We start from the raw sequence: 18,050 nt of genomic DNA, 5'->3' as shown, positions 1-18,050 counted from the left end.
TTCACCATAGGCGTCTCTCGGTTTGTTTGGCGTTCGCTTACAGCATTCATTGTACGACAGTCAAAGTAGTCATTTCTGCAGTGGTCATTTCACCATCAGCATCGTGACTGAAAATATTGGCGGCGCATTGCGATTTATTGCCCGTTTAAAGAGAGACATAACTGAATAATGTTTCTCATGTTTTGTTTTGGCCTCATTTCGTCTTCATTTTAGATGATCAAAGGAATAAACTGACGTCGCTTTACGGTTCGTAGCGCAGTTTTCGACGTCATAATTATGTATGACGTCACGTCGTCATGACGTGCGTTTCCTAGCGATAACGTCAAACCACAAAACTCTAGTGCCATTGAACGAAAGGAACGCTAACAATTGACAGAGCAATGGTTTCGACCTAAATAACATCTCCGTTGAATGTAACGACGTGCAAGTGATGGAAAGCAGTGAGGATTCTCTGGTGCGGATGCTAGGGGGCGTTCCCGACGTTCCGCTGTCGTCCACAACACGTACATATGGCAATCAGCAATTGCTGGAAGCAAAACTGAAAATAGCAGAAAGCAAGACTCGAGGTAAAATGCCTAAGACATGTATTCGAATGCACTCGCCTTGTAAAATGCACGTCTAGATTGCACTTTACCGGTACGCAGTTGTTAACAACTATCATCAAAGCTGGGGGTTTGGGGGCGGTAGCTAAGGAATATATAGGATAAAAAGGATTATAAGGTGTTGCGTTCTAGGTGTTAGGTGTTAGTTGTTGCGGGTTAGGGATAGGGTTCGCTTTTCCGTTCTTCGTTACGTACCGGTAAAGTGCAATTGCCCCAAATGCACACGTGTCTTTGGAATTTGGTGCCCGTCGTCGGAAACCAATTATTGCTCAAACACGTATTTTGTTATTAAACAGATTGAACTAAAATTAAATTGTAGTGAATCGGAATGTAGATTTCTTTACACTCACAGGCTCTTCGTATGCAAAACTGACATGTTTTACAATTCATTAATTTTCTTTCAACGGATTTCTCGAATTTTCGTATTTCCTACATAATTTTAATTAATTCAAGATTTGATGATGTATCATTAAACGTGCAACATCACTAGAAAATGAAAACAACAACACAACAAAATATAAGAATACTTGGTATAAGTGAAAATAATTAAACAGTTAATCGCGCTAACATAGAACATACGGCCCTGGTGGCTCGGTATCATTTATGGAAACCAATTGCTCTGATACACTTATTTCATCGAGAGCCCATAAAAGCAGCTTACTGCTGATGGAATGTTCATCCATTCCCGAAAATGGTCCTTTCAAGATCTCGTAAGTTACAAAGAATTGAAGTTTATATCTTCACAGCCATGATCAACTCTTCAAAGATGTTTATAATATTTTGCTGATAAAACAAACGTGTGTTGTGTGTTAAGTCATACTATTAACAAACGTGCCTTGCACGTGCGGTTTGAGCTTGTGTTTAACAGCATGGCGGATTTAACGATCGACCAATTTGCAATCTCCTTATTGCGCACATACGCTTTTTAATCGAAACAAATACTTTTTTATTTTATTGTCTTAAGAAAATAATTAAATGCACAAAAACCAATATTGTTCTCGTGATTCCCTTTACACATGGAATACAAGGAATACACACCTGCACGTGGCCGAGAGCGTCATGGATAAAAACTAGTACATGTATTGTCATTTCGTAGAAAATGTAAGCAAACATCATTGTTATAATTTTTCGAGTTGATATAGGAGGCCGTTTTTGAGGAATTCGATTTATAAAGGTTTTGAGTTTAAAATGCCGTTAAATTTATTCCTATCACAATTCCCACAATCTACATACCATACAGACTTTACGTTGATTAATTTCATGTCTCAGGTGGTTTTGCTGACGGTCGTTCAACGCCAGACGAGATGGCAAGTTTTGACGACGCATTCAGCACGGATTTGCCACTCCCTATATTTTATGTGGACATGACGCAAATGGCACTGAAGGAATTCGAAAACTTCGATGAAATGTATAGGTACATATCCTCGAACTCTGGTAATTCAATTTCGGAAGAACTTTGGTACTCGTGGGATAACATTACCTCGCTTCCGGTCCCGAGGCTGTCTCATTACGTCACGTTTGGCGAATACCTCCACCAACTGTATAAGAATACAGAGCTAGTTGACGTGAAGATAGAAGTGGAGCATCACGTATTTATGGCACACCGACTGGTTTTGGCTTGTTTTAGCAAATACTTTTCTAGTTTGCTTCTTTCCAACGTGAGAAAGACACTTCCGTTAGAAATTAAACTGTTGGGAGTCAGCCCATCCGCCTTTGCGACATTTCTAGAATTTGTGTACACCGGAAACTTGATGACAAATCCCGATGACGAAATCGACCTTCTAATAATGGCCGAATATCTTGACGTCCGCGCACTGTGGAAGCGATTGAATCGATCTACCGGATGTTTGTCACTTCGAGACGCTGTGCGGCTGTTGATCCGATGCAAGTATTCGGGGCCTCTGTACACAAAGGCATTTCATCGTGTGCTGCGCGATTTTATGAGTGCCGTACTTCTGGCAGAGTTTATGGAAATCCGGGTGGATAACTTCTGCAGATTGCTGGCTTCAGGTACGTTTGATTTGCTTTTAAATGAGCGAAATAAGTACGTGAATAATACACGTCAGAACATGCTCATTTCCCCATTCCAAAAAGGCGGCAAATAGCATTCGTACGTCAGTCTGACTGTTAGTCCGTCATTGCTAAGTTTCGTGTTTCATCCATAATTGAGCTTTATGTTTTTTAAGTACCGATAATTGTCACAAATGTCTGCCCTTCAACAACGACGAACGCATGTAACGCCCGTCTTAATAATTCAATGGTCAAGGTCAAACTTTGAAGTCGAATGTTAAATGGCCATAAAACAGCATGACAAACTTTACCATAATTGAGTGGCGTTCTCAGAAAACTGGGCATAATGCATGTGCGTAAAGTGTCGTCCCAGATTAGCCTGTGCAGTCCGCACAGGCTAATCAGGGACGACACTTTTCGCCTAAATTTGATTTTCGTTTAGAAGGGACTATTTTGAAATTAAAAATACCATAAAAGCGGAAAGTGTCGTCCCTGATTAGCCTGTGTGGATTGCACAGGCTAATCTGGGACGACACTTTACGCACATTCATTAAGCCCAGTTTTCTTAGAACGCGGCTCATATATTTCTCTAATATAAACTGTGCACATGCGATTTCTGTTTTGTAGACGATCTGATGGCCCCGCGCGAATATGACGTGTTTCAGGTGGGGCTTCGCTGGATCGTGCACGGGGCACACGAGCGCATGCAGTACACGACACGTGTCATGGAACTCGTCAGGTCAGTGATCATGGTTTCTGGGATATGGACCATGCACCGAGTAGGTCCTTAAACGTATTGTTTGCCACGTTCGTGTTTTCTTCTGAAAAGAAATCAGAAATTTAAATGTGTTATAATTCAGAGAATTAATTTTATTGTATTTCTGGGACATTGATAATGCAGCAATTGCCCAAACACAAAATAATAATAATAATAATAACTTTATTTCATGAAGAATTCACATAATAATTTCTTTTTTACAATGTGGTCTTCAGTAACAAAACACAAGTATATATTTTGAAAAATGCATACGAACATACAAGGGAGAAAAGAAAATGAACTATACAGTTAAATGTTATAATAACTTCCTTATCAATTCCGAAGACGACGATGATAATGATGTCGATGATGATGATGTCGATGATGATTATGATAATACAAAATATGCAAAATCTGATACAAAAATCAATCTTTCAAAAATCAATCTTTCAAAATAAATCCCATCATAAACATCACAACAAAGTATTAGCATAGAAAAATAATAAAATAAAAAATGAGCATACATGTATATCAATGATTTGTTTGTAGGTATTCTTGAAATTTTATTTTGAATGTTGTATTCGAAGACACTTATCGGATGCTTATTGGAATTGAATTCCATATGGTTCGTGACCAAAACGAAAACGCTCGTTTTCCATAATTTGTTTTAAACGGAATAGATGATATACCAGTGTGTGTGATGGATCTAAGAGCGTACACAATGTTATTTGAGATATGAATAACATCATTGAAATAAGAGGGCATTGCGCCTATTACAAACTTATGAACTATAGATCCAAGTAGGAAAGTACATCTGTTATTGAATGTCAACCAACCAAGTTATTATTTGTAATTAAGTTTGGAAACGAGTTATAAATAATCCGTATGTAAGTATTTGTATTTGGTAAATAATGTGCTCAGAGAGGTGCTGCCAATTGATATTTGTGTTGTGTTCGCAGGTTCTGTCACATGAGCCAGTCCCAGCTGTTCCAGTGCGTTGACGAGACCCGGATGTTTGCAGACTACACAGAACTGCGAGATTTAGTGCTCGTCGCCAACTGGTAGCCAAGTGTTGCTTAAAGCTTAAAAAAAATAATCATGTAACATTTATTGACACTTAACGCATTTGCGTGTCAAAAATGTGTGAAAAATAAACTTCAGTATCCATGACAATTGATTTAGGAATCTAAGAAAGGTCTTATTTCTCGAGATAACTCATTGTGTTTCCAGTTAATTATACACGTATCTCATTAAAGGGGCCTTTTCACGTTTGGGTAAATTGACAAAATAGAAAATTAAAAAAAGTTGTTTCAGATTCGCAAATTTTCTTTGTAGTAACGATATGTGTGAGGAAACAGTAATACTGAACAATTTACCATGCTCTAAAATAGCCATTATATGCATCTTTTGACGATTTAAAAACCCGAAAATTATAAAGCGTTGCAACGCGAAACGAATTTAAATTTTGGAGAGTTCTGTTGTTGTCGTTATATTTTGTGAAACTACGAGGATTGCTTATATAAAGTATAAAATACATCTGTCATCGTATCCGAACGGATGGCCGAGTGGTGTAAGTAGTAGTCTTTTTACTCCACGACTCCAGGAGTCTGTGGTTCAAGCACTGCTGAGGGTTACCTTTTCTTTTTTTATATGCCCCCTTCGAAGAAGAGGGGTATATTGTTTTGCACATGTCGGTCCGTCGGTCGGTCGGTCCTTCCACCAGATGGTTTCCGGATGATAACTCAAGAACGCTTAGGCCTATGATCATGAAACTTCATAGGTACATTGATCATGACTGGCAGATAACCCCTATTGATTTTCAGGTCACAAGGTCAAAGGTCACAGTGATTCGAAATAGTAAAATGGTTTCCGGATGATAACTCAAGAATGCTTAGGCTAGGATCATGAAACTTCATAGGTACATTGATCATGACTGGCAGATGACCCCTATTGATTTTCTGGTCACTAGGTCAAAGGTCAAGGTCACAGTGACTCGAAATAGTAAAATGGTTTCCGGATGATAACTCAAGAGTGCTTACGCCTAGGATCATGAAACTTCATAGGTACATTGATTATGAGTGGCAAATGACCCATATTGATTTTCAGGTCACTAGGTCAAAGGTCAAGGTCACAGTGACTCGAAACAGTAAAATGGTTTCCGGATGATAACTCAAGAATGCTTAGGCCTAGGATCATGAAACTTCATAGGTACATTGATCATGACTGGCAGATGACCCCTATTGATTTTCAGGTCACTAGGTCAAAGGTCAAGGTCACAGTGACTCGAAACAGTAAAATGGTTTCCGGATGATAACTCAAGAATGCTTACGCCTAGAATCATGAAACTTCATAGGAACATTGATCATGACTGGCAGATGACCCCTATTGATTTTCAGGTCACTAGGTCAAAGGTCAAGGTCGCAGTGACTGGAAACAGTAAAATGGTTTCCGGATGATAACTCAAGAATTCTTACGCCTAGGATCATGAAACTTCATAGGTACATTGATAATGACTAGTAACTGACCCTATTGATTTTCAGGTCACTAGGTCAACGGTCAAGGTCACAGTGACTTGAAATAGTAAAATGGTTTCAAGATGATAACTCAAGAATGCTTATGCCTAGGATCATGTAACTTTATAGGTACATTTATCATGACTGGCAGATGGCCCCTATTAATTTACAGGTCACTAGGTCAAGGTCACAGTGATTCGAAACAGTAAAATGGTTTCCTGATGATAACTCAATAATAATTAGGCCTAGAATCATGAAACTGCATAGGTACATTGAGCATGACTGGCAGATGACCCTTATTGATTTTCAGGTCACTAGGTCAAAGGTCAAGGTCACAGTGACAAAAAACGTTTTCACACAATGGCTGCCACTACAACTGACAGCCCATATTTGCGGCATGCATGTTTTACAAACAGCCATTTTTTATTTGTATTCTTAATTTCTTACTGGAGCTTTTTGTATCCAATATTTACATTTATCAATATAAAGCATTTAATGACAAACTTCAAAACATGACACAATCTGTGAAAAGGCCCCTTTAAACATAACACATGCTGTCTTGTATTTAAGAACTTGATGATCTCACATTTTTCACCGTTTTCATATTAAAATATTGTTAAATATGCACAGGATCATCAGCGCGGGACTTTTGAGCAGGAGAGAGCCGTTCCAGTTTCCTGTTTTGAAGAAGAGGAACGGATATGCCACTGAACCGGTAGGCAGCGCTTGTACCTTGATAGCGGTAGAGATGAGATGATGATAATGGTAGTGGGATAATACTTTTTTAATGGTCTATTTGATGTGATTATAATGATGATGATGATGATGATGATGATGATGATGATGATGATGAATAGGAGAAGGAAGAGGAGGAGGAGGGGGAGGAGGAGGAAGTGGAGGAGCATAATTAATATTATCTATACTGTTATTATTATCATAATTATTGTCATTATTTTTTTTTAATAATTATTATTAATATTATAAGTACTATAATTAATAGTATTAATAATATTTATTTGTATATTGTTCCGTTAAGGAACATTATATATTCCTTTAACTATGACCTACAAGTAGCGTTTTTATTATGTGTATTCTAATATAGCCTTCTACGATGAAAAAATCGGGTAGAACAGAACGACAACGAAACAAAATGCCGCTTAAAGAAAGCAACACACCGGAAGTTTTCAGGGCCAGTATTAATTGCCAACAAACAATAAGATCGTCATACAAACCAGCAGTATCAGCTCAAGAAATGAGAAAAATGACGTCATCAGTAAGATCATGCAGCGAATGCCAGTTCTTAAAGAGCCCTTTATTGGAGAAGTCCTTGGAAGAAAGCAGAGAGTGTGCAAACGAGGATAGCCGTGTACTGGAGACGTCCTTGCAACAAATCAGCGCTCTCAGTAAAAGCAGCTCGGGCTCGAAACCGGATGAAACAATTGAGTCAAAGAGCGTCTTGAGATATGAACCGGATACATCAGTCCAACCAATGAGCTTCTTGAAATATGAACCGGAAACATCAGTTCGACAAATGAGCTTCTTGCGATCTGAACCGGATACATTAGTCGGACCAATAAGTCTAACAGAACGACAACAAAACAATATGCCGCTAAAAGAAAGCAACACACCGGAAGTTTTCAGGGTCAGCATAAGTTGCCAACAACCAATGAGACCGTCATACAAACCAGCAGTATCAGCTCAAGAAATGAGAAAAATGACGTCATCAGATAGATCATGCAGCGAGTGCCTATTCTCAAAGAGCCCTTTATTGGAGAAGTCGTTGGAGGAAAGCAGAGAGTGTGCAAACGAGGATAGCCGTGTACTGGAGACGTCATTGCAACAAGTCAGCGATTTCAGTAAAAGCTGCTCGGGCTCGAAACCGGATGAAACAATTGAGTCAAAGAGCGTCTTGAGATATGAACCGGATACATCAGTCCAACCAATGAGCTTGAGATATGAGCCGGATACATCAGTCCAACCAATCAGCTACTTGAGATATGAACCGGATACATCAGTTCGACAAATTAGCATATTGAGATCTGAACCGGATACATCGATCGAACCAAAAAGCGTCTTGAATTCTGATCCAGAAATATCAATGGGACCAAAGAGCGTTTTGAGATCTGAACAAAAGAGCGTATTGAGATCTGAACCGGATACATTAGTCGGACCGATACGCTTCTTGCAATCTGAACCGGATACATTAGTCGGACCGATTAGTCTAACTGAAGAACAACCAAACAATATGCCGCTTAAAGAAAGCAACACACCGGAAGTTTTCAGGGTCAGCATAAGTTGCCAAAAAACAATGAGACAGTCATACAAACCAGCAGTATCAGCTCAAGAAATGAGAAAAATGACGTCATCAGATAGATCATGCTGCGAGTGCCTATTCTCAAAGAGCCCTTATAGATCATGCCGCGAGTGCCTATTCTCAAAGAGCCCTTTATTGGAAAAGTCGTTAATAGAAAGCAGAGAGTGTGCAAACGAGGATAGCCGTGTACTGGAGGCGTCATTGCAACAAGTCAGCAAATTCAGTACAAGCTGCTCGGGCTCGGAACCGAATGAAACAATTGAGTCAAAGAGCGTCTTGAGATATGAACCGGATATTAGTACATCAGTCCGACCAATGAGCTTCTTGAGAAATGAACCGGATACATCAGTTCGACAAATGAGCTTCTTGAGATATCAACCGGATACATCAATCGAACCAACGAGCGTATTGAGATCTGACCCAGAAATATCAATGAAACCAAAGAGCGCTTTGAGATCTGAACAAAAGAGCGCATTGCGATCTGAACCGGACACATTAGTCGGACCGATTAGTCTAGCAGAAGGACAACCAAACAAAATGCCGCTTAAAGAAAGCAACACACCGGAAGTTTTCAGGGCCAGCATTAATTGCCAACATCCAATGAGACAGACATACAAACCAGCAGTATCAGCTCAAAAAATGAGAATTGAAATGACGTCATCAGATAGATCATGCAGCGAGTGCCAATTCCCAAAGCGCCCTTTATTGGAGAAGTCGTTGGAAGAAAGCGGAGAGTGTGCAAACGAGGTAAGCTGTGTACTGGAGACGTCATTGCAACAAATCAGCGCTCTCAGTAAAAGCTTCTCTGGCTCGGAACCGGATGAAAAAAATGAGTCGAAGAGCGTCTTGAGATATGAACCGGATATTAGTACATCAGTCCAACCAATGAGCTTCTTGAGATATGAACCGGATACATCAGTTCAACAAATGAGATCCTTGAGATCTGAACCGGATACATCAGTCCAACCAATGAGCTTCTTGAGATATGAACCGGATAAATCAGTCGGACCAAGGAGCGTCTTGAGATCTGAACCAGATAAATCAGTCGGACAAAAGAGCGTCTTGAAATCTGAACCGGATTCATTAGTAGGACGAACGAGCGTCGTTGGATCTGTACCGGAATTATCATCGGAACCAAAAAGCGTTTTGAAATTTGAACACAATAGAAAATTGAGTTCTGAACCGGATACATCAGTCAGACCAAAGAGCTTCTTGAGATTCGAATCGGAAACAGCAATGGAACCAAAAATGATATTGAGATCTGAACACAAGAGCGTTCAAAAATCTGAAATGGATACATCAGTTCGACAAATGAGCTTTCTGAGATCTGAACCGGATACATCAGTCCGACCAATGGGCTCCTTTACTTCTAAACCGGCTACATCAGTCGGACCGATGAGCTCCTTTAGTTCCGAACCGGATACATCAGTTCGGATGAGCTTCTTGCGATCTGAACCGGAAATATCAACTGAAACAAAGAGCGTCTTGAAATTTGAACCGGAAATATCAATGGAAACAAAGACTGTATTGGGATCTGAACCGAATGTATCAATGAAACCAAAGAGCGTATTGGAATCTGAACAAAAGAGCGTCTGTAGATCTGAACCGGTAACATCAGTCGGACCAAAAATCGTCTTGAGATCTGAACCAGAAATATCATTTGAACCAAAGAGCGTATTGAAATCTGAACCGAAAGTATCAATGGAAACTAAGCGCGTTATAAGATCTGAACTGGAAATATCAATGGAACCAAAGACAGTATTGAGTTTTGAACCGAAAATATCAATGGAACCAAAGAACGTATCGAGACATGAGCAAAAAAGCGTCTTGAGATCTGAATCGGAGACCTCGGTGGAATCTTTGAGCGAGTTTAAAAGCCCTTCACCAATCCCTCGACCTGAAGCAAGTTGCCCTACCCCAGAGAGCATTAGAGAGGTAAAGCAGCTATTGGGATCGAAATTGATAGAAACAAAAACTGAAACGGCACCACAACAATCACCAGAAACCATTAAACGCTTCTCGGAATTAAAGGTGGACATCTTCGTAGTGGGCGGATTTCAAAGAAAGCAATTCGAACAAGGTATGAATGCAGTCACTGAACAGTGCTGTAATAGATATCCTATATTCATGCAAGTGTGGTTTAAAATAAAAATAGGCATATGCGATTAAAGACATACATAAAAAAGACTAACACACATCGCGTCAAGTTTAATCCTTCACATATTACCCTCTTGCAAGCGCATAACTGAGCAACCTAATTTTTTTTTCTTCAGCGCGTTCTGTCTTCAACGAATCCTGGGTTCGATTCTGTGACCTTCCCTCACCTAGGCAGCACCACGCGGCGGTCCTTGTGGATCGGACCGTATACCTCATAGGTATGTGTAAAACAAGTACTGGAAGTGTGGTTGTGGTGGTTAACGAAATGATAATGTTTGATATGAAAGTAATGGCGTTGGTGGTGTGAGTATTACCATTTGCATTATATGGGTGTATGTGGTACTATATGTGGACGTAATGATGATAGGGATAGTGGTTCCTTTGTTAGTGTTGGTGTGAAAACGACATGATATGTGAACCTAGCGCGTTGATTCTTTTTATAGAGGTGTCGTATGACCATTTACATGAAATTAAACGATCATTACTGTTTTATTTCAAGGTGGACGTGACCCAACCGGAATTTTTCCGACTGAACCGACCAACACTGTGTTTGCGATCGAAATAGACGGCAAAACATGGGTCACCAAACCAAGAATGGGCGACGCGCGGATGAAGCATTGCGCATGCGCCGTGAACGAAGACATCTATGTTTTTGGTGGCATTGGTGCAGAAAAAAGGTATAACGATGTTGGCGAATTAAATATTTCCCCCTCTTACTCTTCATGATATGAATAATTTACCAAGTCCATTTAACTGCGATATTATTTGTTTCTAATAGTTTTACATACACAAACAAGTACAAATACAAATACATGTTTAATGCGACATTTTCATATTTCAGCATTCTGTCGACAGTGGAACAATTCAAAACACGTTCCAACACGTGGACCTTCATCGCCATGCTGACGTCACCTAGATACGCCGCCTGCGCAGCAACGTTGGGTGGGCAATGTTTCATCGCTGGCGGCAGAAATTCCTTTGCAAAGAAAAATGCGGCTAGCTATCTTGCCTTGTTCGAATGTTACAACCCTGCAACAAACACGTACGTAAGAATTAACGCATAGTCGTAATCGACAGCGCTTCACGCGAAGTTTTAAAATAATATATATATATATATATATATATATATATATATATATATATATATATATATATATATATATATACTACTTGAAATTTATTTCAAATTACAAAAAAGCTTTGTCTTAATTGTGTATTCATAATCTACTTCTCTGTGAATATCTTGTGATAAGCACTTAGATCATAATGTGTTCACTGAATTTAATCTTACCTGTGACGACATTTACTGGTCACTTCGCATATAGTGTCGAACAAAAACATTTTCTAGGTGGTCAATGAAGAGCTGTATACGCAAGCCGCGCTGCTACGCCTCTCTGGTCAGTGTGGAAGACAGCCTGTACCTATGCGGTGGACTGACCCTGCAGAGTGACCACTCCAAGCCCCGGAGTCTCTACGCCATCGACGTTTACCGGCCCCAATCACGTCAATGGACGCTCGAGGCGGATATGATGACGTCACGACATGCTGCGGGCGTCACTGTTGCAGGTACGTTTTGTTCGATTTAATCCGTTGTTATTATGTAAAATTAGAATAAAGAGCTCGTTTCTTATGAAATGGTTTTGCAAGATAATTGTTTTATTAATTGAAAATACAAGCAGTTAATCCCTATTTTCACGTTTAAACAGCGGACAACTGTTAAATTATACTTATTTGTCAATTAAAGTATACATTTTAGTATATACATTGTCATTATATTAAATGAATAAAATTTTAACAGTGTTTTAATAATGTATAATGGTGTAACCCATTTTCAGGAAGTCGCATTTACATGATTGGCGGGAGGTCCGAACCCAGTAGCCACATGTTGAGGAGCGTGGAGTGCTACGACACTGCGCACCGGAGATGGTGTCCCAAACCAGACGACCTCCCGTACCCCGCCAAGGGCATTATCTGCATGTCCGCGCTACAAAGACTCTAGATTTTTACTCATGAACAACAAAATAATAACATACATAACTTTATTTGATTGTCAATTTACTCCTAAAATAAATTGCCATGTTAAACAAAACACAAAGTGTTGTTTTAAACTTAATTTTACACATACATTTCTATCGAAAGTTATTGCACGATAAAAATTATTGGCCGTTTTGACACACATGATTCGGTCGAAGCATACATCGTTGCTGCAATTTGGATGGGCTACTGTATATAAGGCTAGTTTAGGTCCTCTGTCACAGACCTCCAGCTACTAGTCAAATCTTAAGGAAAAATTAACCCTCGCGTTAAATTGTGTTTTGTAAAAAAATATGTTTGTTTTGGAGTTTAAAACGACCGGAACAGAAATGACTTATGAGGTATTACAACTACATGCAACTGGTTTATGCTTGCAGGAAAGCAATAGCGAGCCCGCAATCTAACTATCGGCTGGGTATAAAATCGGCCCAATCGAGCCCTCAGCTCCGTAAATTAATACCATAACACATTGTCGATAATGTCTGAATACGTAATGAAAAATATAATATTTTCTCATTTGCGTTTGGGTTTAAATTGTAACATTCCAAACACACACACTGCAAGATCATAATGGTTTCGACCTAAATAATAACTCCAGTGCATGCTAAACGTGCGAGTGATGGAAAGCAGTGAGGATTCTCTGGTGCGGATGCTAGGGGGCGTTCCCGACGTACCGCTGTCGTCCACAACACGTACATATGGCAATTAGCAATTGTTGGAAGCAAAACCGAAACCAGCAGAAAGAAAAACTCGGAGTAAAATGCCTTATACATATACATGTATTCGAATTAACTCGCCGTGTAAAATGCACGCTTGGCATTTGACGTTCGTCGTCGGAAACCCACTTTATCCTACAGCTAAATGATTTTATAGAACAAATACGACTCATAAAGAAAAGATAAGGTTTTCTCCACGGTTATTTTTAGATAAGGTTTTCTCCACGGTTATTTTTAGAACACGTACATAAGGAATACTTTTTTTGGCCTTGCACCCCTGATTGCGTCGTTCAGGTCATTGGGTACGCAGTCGTTCAACGAGTTAACGAGTGCGTGTGTGTGTTTACGATGAATTATTTAGAGGATAATACACGGCTGAGATGGGCCGAGCAGTGATAATCGGCCCGCAGGGAGCATACCAGTAACCCTGGTTTGCGACCTGGGTCCGATTATCACTGCCCGGCCCGGCTCAGCCGTGTATTAACGTCTATAATATATATCTTACTTTTATACTAAATTATAGATGGACACAGGTTTTGAGTCATACTATAATACTATTTTGGTTATTCACTAAAATTTATGAAGAACCAGCTTTCCGTATATATACTTTTATTTTCATTCAATTGATTACGCAATTAATGACGTATCTCGTGTGACGTAATTTAAATGACGAAACTAGCTAGACGCTTTGGATTTAAGAACAACATACATTCGGACTTGGAGGGTTTTTATTTAACAATTAAATATTTTTTAAGCATCGAACGATTATTGTGTGTGTTTACGATGGATTATTATCATATTATGAGTGTGAATAACAGTGTTGGGATATAAAACTGGAATGAAACTGGTGAGACTCCATTTTCGATTTCGTTAAAATGTCGAATGTATACTTTAAAGGGGCCTTTTCACAGATTTTGGCATTTTGTAACTTATTCATTAAATGCTTTATATCGATAAATGTAAACATTGGATCGTAAAAGCTCCAGTAAAAAATCAAGAATAAAATTAAAAAAAGGAAAAGAACATTGCCCGGACCAGGTTTCGAACCAGTGACCCCTGGAGTCCTGCCAGAGTCCTGAAGTAAAAACGCTTTTCACGCTTTGGTAAATTGACAAAATTGAAAAAAGTTGACTCAGATTCGCAAATTTTCGTTTTAGTTATGATATTTGTGATGAAACAGTAATACTGAACATTAGCCATGCTCTAATATAGCCATTATATGCATCTTTTGACGATTTTAAAACCTAAAAATTATAAAGCGTTGCAACGCGAAACGATTGAATAATTTGGAGAGTTCTGTTTTTGTCGTTAAATTTTGTGAAACTACGAAGATTGCTTATATAAGGTATAAAATACGTCATTAATGAGTACTCGGCGGAATAGCTCAGTAGGCTGAAGCGTTTTTACTTCAGGACTCTGGCAGTACTCCAGGGGTCACTGGTTCGAAACCTGCTCCGGGCAATGTTCTTTTCCTTTTTTTATTTTTTTTCTTGATTTTTTACTGGAGCTTTTATGATCCAATGTTTACATTTATCAATATAAAGCATTTAATGAATAAGTTAAAAAAAATGCCAAAATCTGTGAAAAGGCCCCTTTAATAGCGCGATGTTTTGTTGAACAATTGATGGATTAAATTTAAGAAAAGTGTCAGTGAATTGTTCTTTAACTTTTTGAAGGAAATCGATATTGAATTAAAAGGGTAATTTTTTTGATGAATAAGTCGTTCCTTTGTCCACAAATAATTGCCTGCTTACAAGTTACATCCAGTGCTTTAAAATGGAAATGATGGATTGCGATGAAGAAATGTGTTCAGAATTTTAACACGCCATGGTCTGGAAGCAAATTAAACTTTACGAAAAAATTATGTTTTTTACACAACTTCGGTGAGTAGAACAATAACCAGTATATGTTTTACTTTGTATGTCAGTAAGTTAAGTGTGTAAAAAGAAAAGTTGTTTATAGACTAAAATTAACAATATCGGCGGGGATAAATGCTGAATCATGCTTCACGCAGGTGTCTACACATTTTGTAAATTTCAAAATGGCAGCCATGTTTGTTTTTGGTATTTAACAGTGGTTAAACAAGAATTGTAGTTTGAGTTGTACTTGAGTGTGTAACATTTGGAACGCTGATTAAAATTGAATCGAGGAGTATTGCGATATTTTGTCTCGTTTCTCTTCTTTTGCGTGGAATTCGTAAGGACTATTTCGAGTTCCGTAAACGGGAAAGATCACAATTCATATTACTACGCAATGATAGATTTAATGTGTGTTTTTTTTTTGCTTTTATTTTATCAATTTAAGACTACTATTTAAATAGCATCAGGAGTAAATTAAATAAAAAATAAATTGTAGGATAGGGTAACTCGCCCTTGAGTCGATTTTGCCCTTGAGTCGGACATTTTTATCTTTGTAGTTTTCAAAGATCAGTTTTGTATAGCATGATTTGTGACGTTATAACGAACAATTTACCCATCATACTCAAAATAAATACAATTTTGAAATGAAATGTAATCACAAATTATCTCACGATGAATTAGGATTCTTTTAAGTTTTAATTACTTCTGGTGACGGAAAATTCAGAATTTTCAATTATCGATTATCTTTATACCAACGGCATTTTGGTCAGATAAGTTTGAACGCATTCACAAATGACTTTATATTGAAAACATAACCTTATTCTATACTAATGAAATGTAATTTTCAGTGGTTTGCTCTATTGTATAGGTATTACAGTAAACAATGAATTACAACTCAATTAGCCTTTGAGGCGAACGCAATTTGCCCTTATGGGCTTGGCGAACATGAGTTTATGTAATGAAAGCGGCATACGGATGAGAATTAACCACATATACATTCCAAATAACATGACTCAATCTATAAAGACTCCCATAGCTCACAAACAGCAAGAATCACACAATGTTTTTCTTTTAATGTCTGTACTTTTCTTTGTCACCCCAGTGCTACAAATGGTTCCGCTGTTGTAAAGGTCGGATTACAAGTGACCATGTCATTTTTTCTCTTTTTCGGCGTAGCTGTTTAACGTCACTTGACCTTAGGTGAGCTTTAGGTTACATTCATAAATTGCCCGCGGCTACCCACGAATGAATACACTTCATTTAGTCTCATTGGCTGATTTGAGAATACCACCAGAACATTGGAAACATGGCCGCGTCTTTCTAACACTGTTGTACTGCGTGTTCAGCATGCAACAATTTTATCTCTTATGAAAAGGCATGATAGATAGAACAGTTTTACACTCAACTCTTCACATCAATACAAACAAGTGACCATGTCATTTTTTTTGTCTTTTTCGGCGTAGCTGTTTAACGTCAATTGATCTTAGGTGACCTTTAGGTTACATTCATAAATTGCCCGCGGCTACCCACGAATGAATACACTTCATTAAGTCTCATTGGCTGATTTGAGAATACCACCAGAACATTGGAAACATGGCCGCGTCTTTCTAACACTGTTTTACTACGTGTTCAGCATGCAACAATTTTATCTCTTATGAAAAGGCATGATAGATAGAACAGTTTTACACTCAACTCTTCACATCAATACAATTTGTGCGAAGATTCTACACCTTCGTCAGTTCGTGGTTAGTGTGTGTGAATGTCATAGTTTATATACAGGTCATCGCTGCGTGTTCACGACTACCTTATGAGCTGACCGGAGTTCGTGGTCAGTAAAATAATCGTTATATAATAAAGACGCTGTAGCGTGAACTAGGTGAACTGGAATTTTCTTTAGACCAGAAAGATGTTAAATGAAGATATCCAGCGATATAATTATGGTATGTCAATAAAAGATTCTTAATGTGTTTTCAACAATACCATGATAAATATTATTCTTAATTAATTTAACAAGAATTATTCCACCATATTGACTAGTGTATTAAGCATGAGCGCGATGATTCTCGATACTGTTAATACTCGAATCAAATAGGAATGCCCGACAAACCACTAAAACAGGTTTGTCGAAGAACGCGAGTATAAATATTTAAAATATGTACGGATACTTCGCGTGTGGCCGGCTGACTAATATGTGTTAATTTCACTTCCATTATTCGTTTGGTTTTCTGTTTTGTATCTATAGGTTTATGATTAGCAATATGTAATAATGTAAAATAAGCCGCAAAAACTCCGCGTAGCATCCCGTATTGCGTGTGATGCAGCTAAGAACTGCACAGAAAAAGACATTCGCTATCCTTGATCGCATTCATTTAACTCTTTACCTTTCATAAACTCCAACCACAATCAACGCCGTATATCTTTTTAAAAGATATTTCTTGTTTATAACTTATTTTCGTCAACATGTTTACAAAAGAATAAACTTATAAAATCAACACATTGCTGTTAGTGCAACTTGCATTTTTATAAATAAAGGGAATGAATAACCAAATAAATGCTAAATAAATGCTAAATACAAATCTGTGTCCGTGTTAAGGGCGAATGTGTCCGACCCATGGGCGAATGCAGTGGGTATTGTAATTCAACTATTTTTCAATGATCATAAGCTGGGAATCAAATAATCATTTGTAAAATAGATTCATATGATATGATAGTTAAAGCCTGCACAAGCCGAGTCCCGGCTTTGATCACAAAGCTTTCTTCTTATAGACTTATACCGCTAACCCGTCCGACTCAAGGGCGAGTTACCCTACATAGAATACTATGTAAGTGTGATTGTGTACTTAAATTTATCCCACTCGTCTCAGAAAGGCTTACAAGGCTCGGCAAGACTCGCCATGTAAACCTTTCTTCACTCGTGGGATAAACTTAAGTACACAATCACACTTACATAGTATTCTCTATATTGCCAAAACAGGAAATGTTAGTTCATTGCTTATCTGATTGCACTTCATTTTATTATAGTAAATCAGAATGTATACACTTAAAGACACTTCTAACGAAAGACATGTTGAATCCTTTCTCGACCTTA

At 38.3% G+C, this 18,050-nt stretch overlaps 2 protein-coding genes across 3 annotated transcripts in view; both read left to right on the top strand.

Moving 5' to 3' along the window:
- Positions 1 to 9: 9 nt before the first annotated feature.
- LOC127869266 (uncharacterized) lies at positions 10 to 12,442 on the top strand. The gene is made up of 11 exons (XM_052411674.1): positions 10 to 566; positions 1,872 to 2,612; positions 3,240 to 3,351; positions 4,329 to 4,430; positions 6,513 to 6,597; positions 6,985 to 10,276; positions 10,470 to 10,571; positions 10,853 to 11,030; positions 11,195 to 11,395; positions 11,702 to 11,919; positions 12,189 to 12,442. The coding sequence occupies exons 1-11, from the start codon at positions 431 to 433 to the stop codon at positions 12,350 to 12,352; spliced, it is 5,331 nt and encodes a 1,776-aa protein (XP_052267634.1). The 5' UTR covers positions 10 to 430; the 3' UTR covers positions 12,353 to 12,442.
- A 1,360-nt stretch (positions 12,443 to 13,802) lies between these two features.
- Positions 13,803 to 18,050, top strand: part of LOC127869275 (uncharacterized) — a 37,273-nt gene continuing 33,025 nt past the window's right edge. Inside the window, exon 1 of one of the 2 annotated variants that reach the window (XM_052411726.1) lies at positions 13,803 to 13,950. Coding sequence is in view for 1 of the 2 variants with exons in the window: in XM_052411710.1 (XP_052267670.1) it covers positions 14,899 to 14,986 (88 nt within the window). In the remaining variant the exon portion in view is untranslated. Of the gene's footprint in view, positions 13,951 to 14,773; positions 14,987 to 18,050 lie in introns of those variants that run through there. The other variant, XM_052411710.1, reaches the window with a different exon arrangement.

This window comes from Dreissena polymorpha, chromosome 1 (genome assembly GCF_020536995.1).
Source record: "Dreissena polymorpha isolate Duluth1 chromosome 1, UMN_Dpol_1.0, whole genome shotgun sequence".
In the NCBI taxonomy this organism is placed as follows: Eukaryota; Metazoa; Mollusca; class Bivalvia; order Myida; family Dreissenidae; genus Dreissena; species Dreissena polymorpha.
The sequence above is the reverse complement of the archived record's forward strand: the minus strand, read 5'-3'. Positions and strand labels throughout refer to the sequence as shown.

Excerpts from the sequence above, each read along its gene's own strand:
- LOC127869266 (XM_052411674.1), top strand. The coding sequence starts at position 431 with ATGGAAAGCAGTGAGGATTCTCTGGTGCGGATGCTAGGGGGCGTTCCC. Across the intron at positions 3,352-4,328 it reads CGTGTCATGGAACTCGTCAG|GTTCTGTCACATGAGCCAGT; the intron begins GTCAGTGATCAT and ends TTGTGTTCGCAG. Across the intron at positions 6,598-6,984 it reads ACGGATATGCCACTGAACCG|CCTTCTACGATGAAAAAATC; the intron begins GTAGGCAGCGCT and ends ATTCTAATATAG.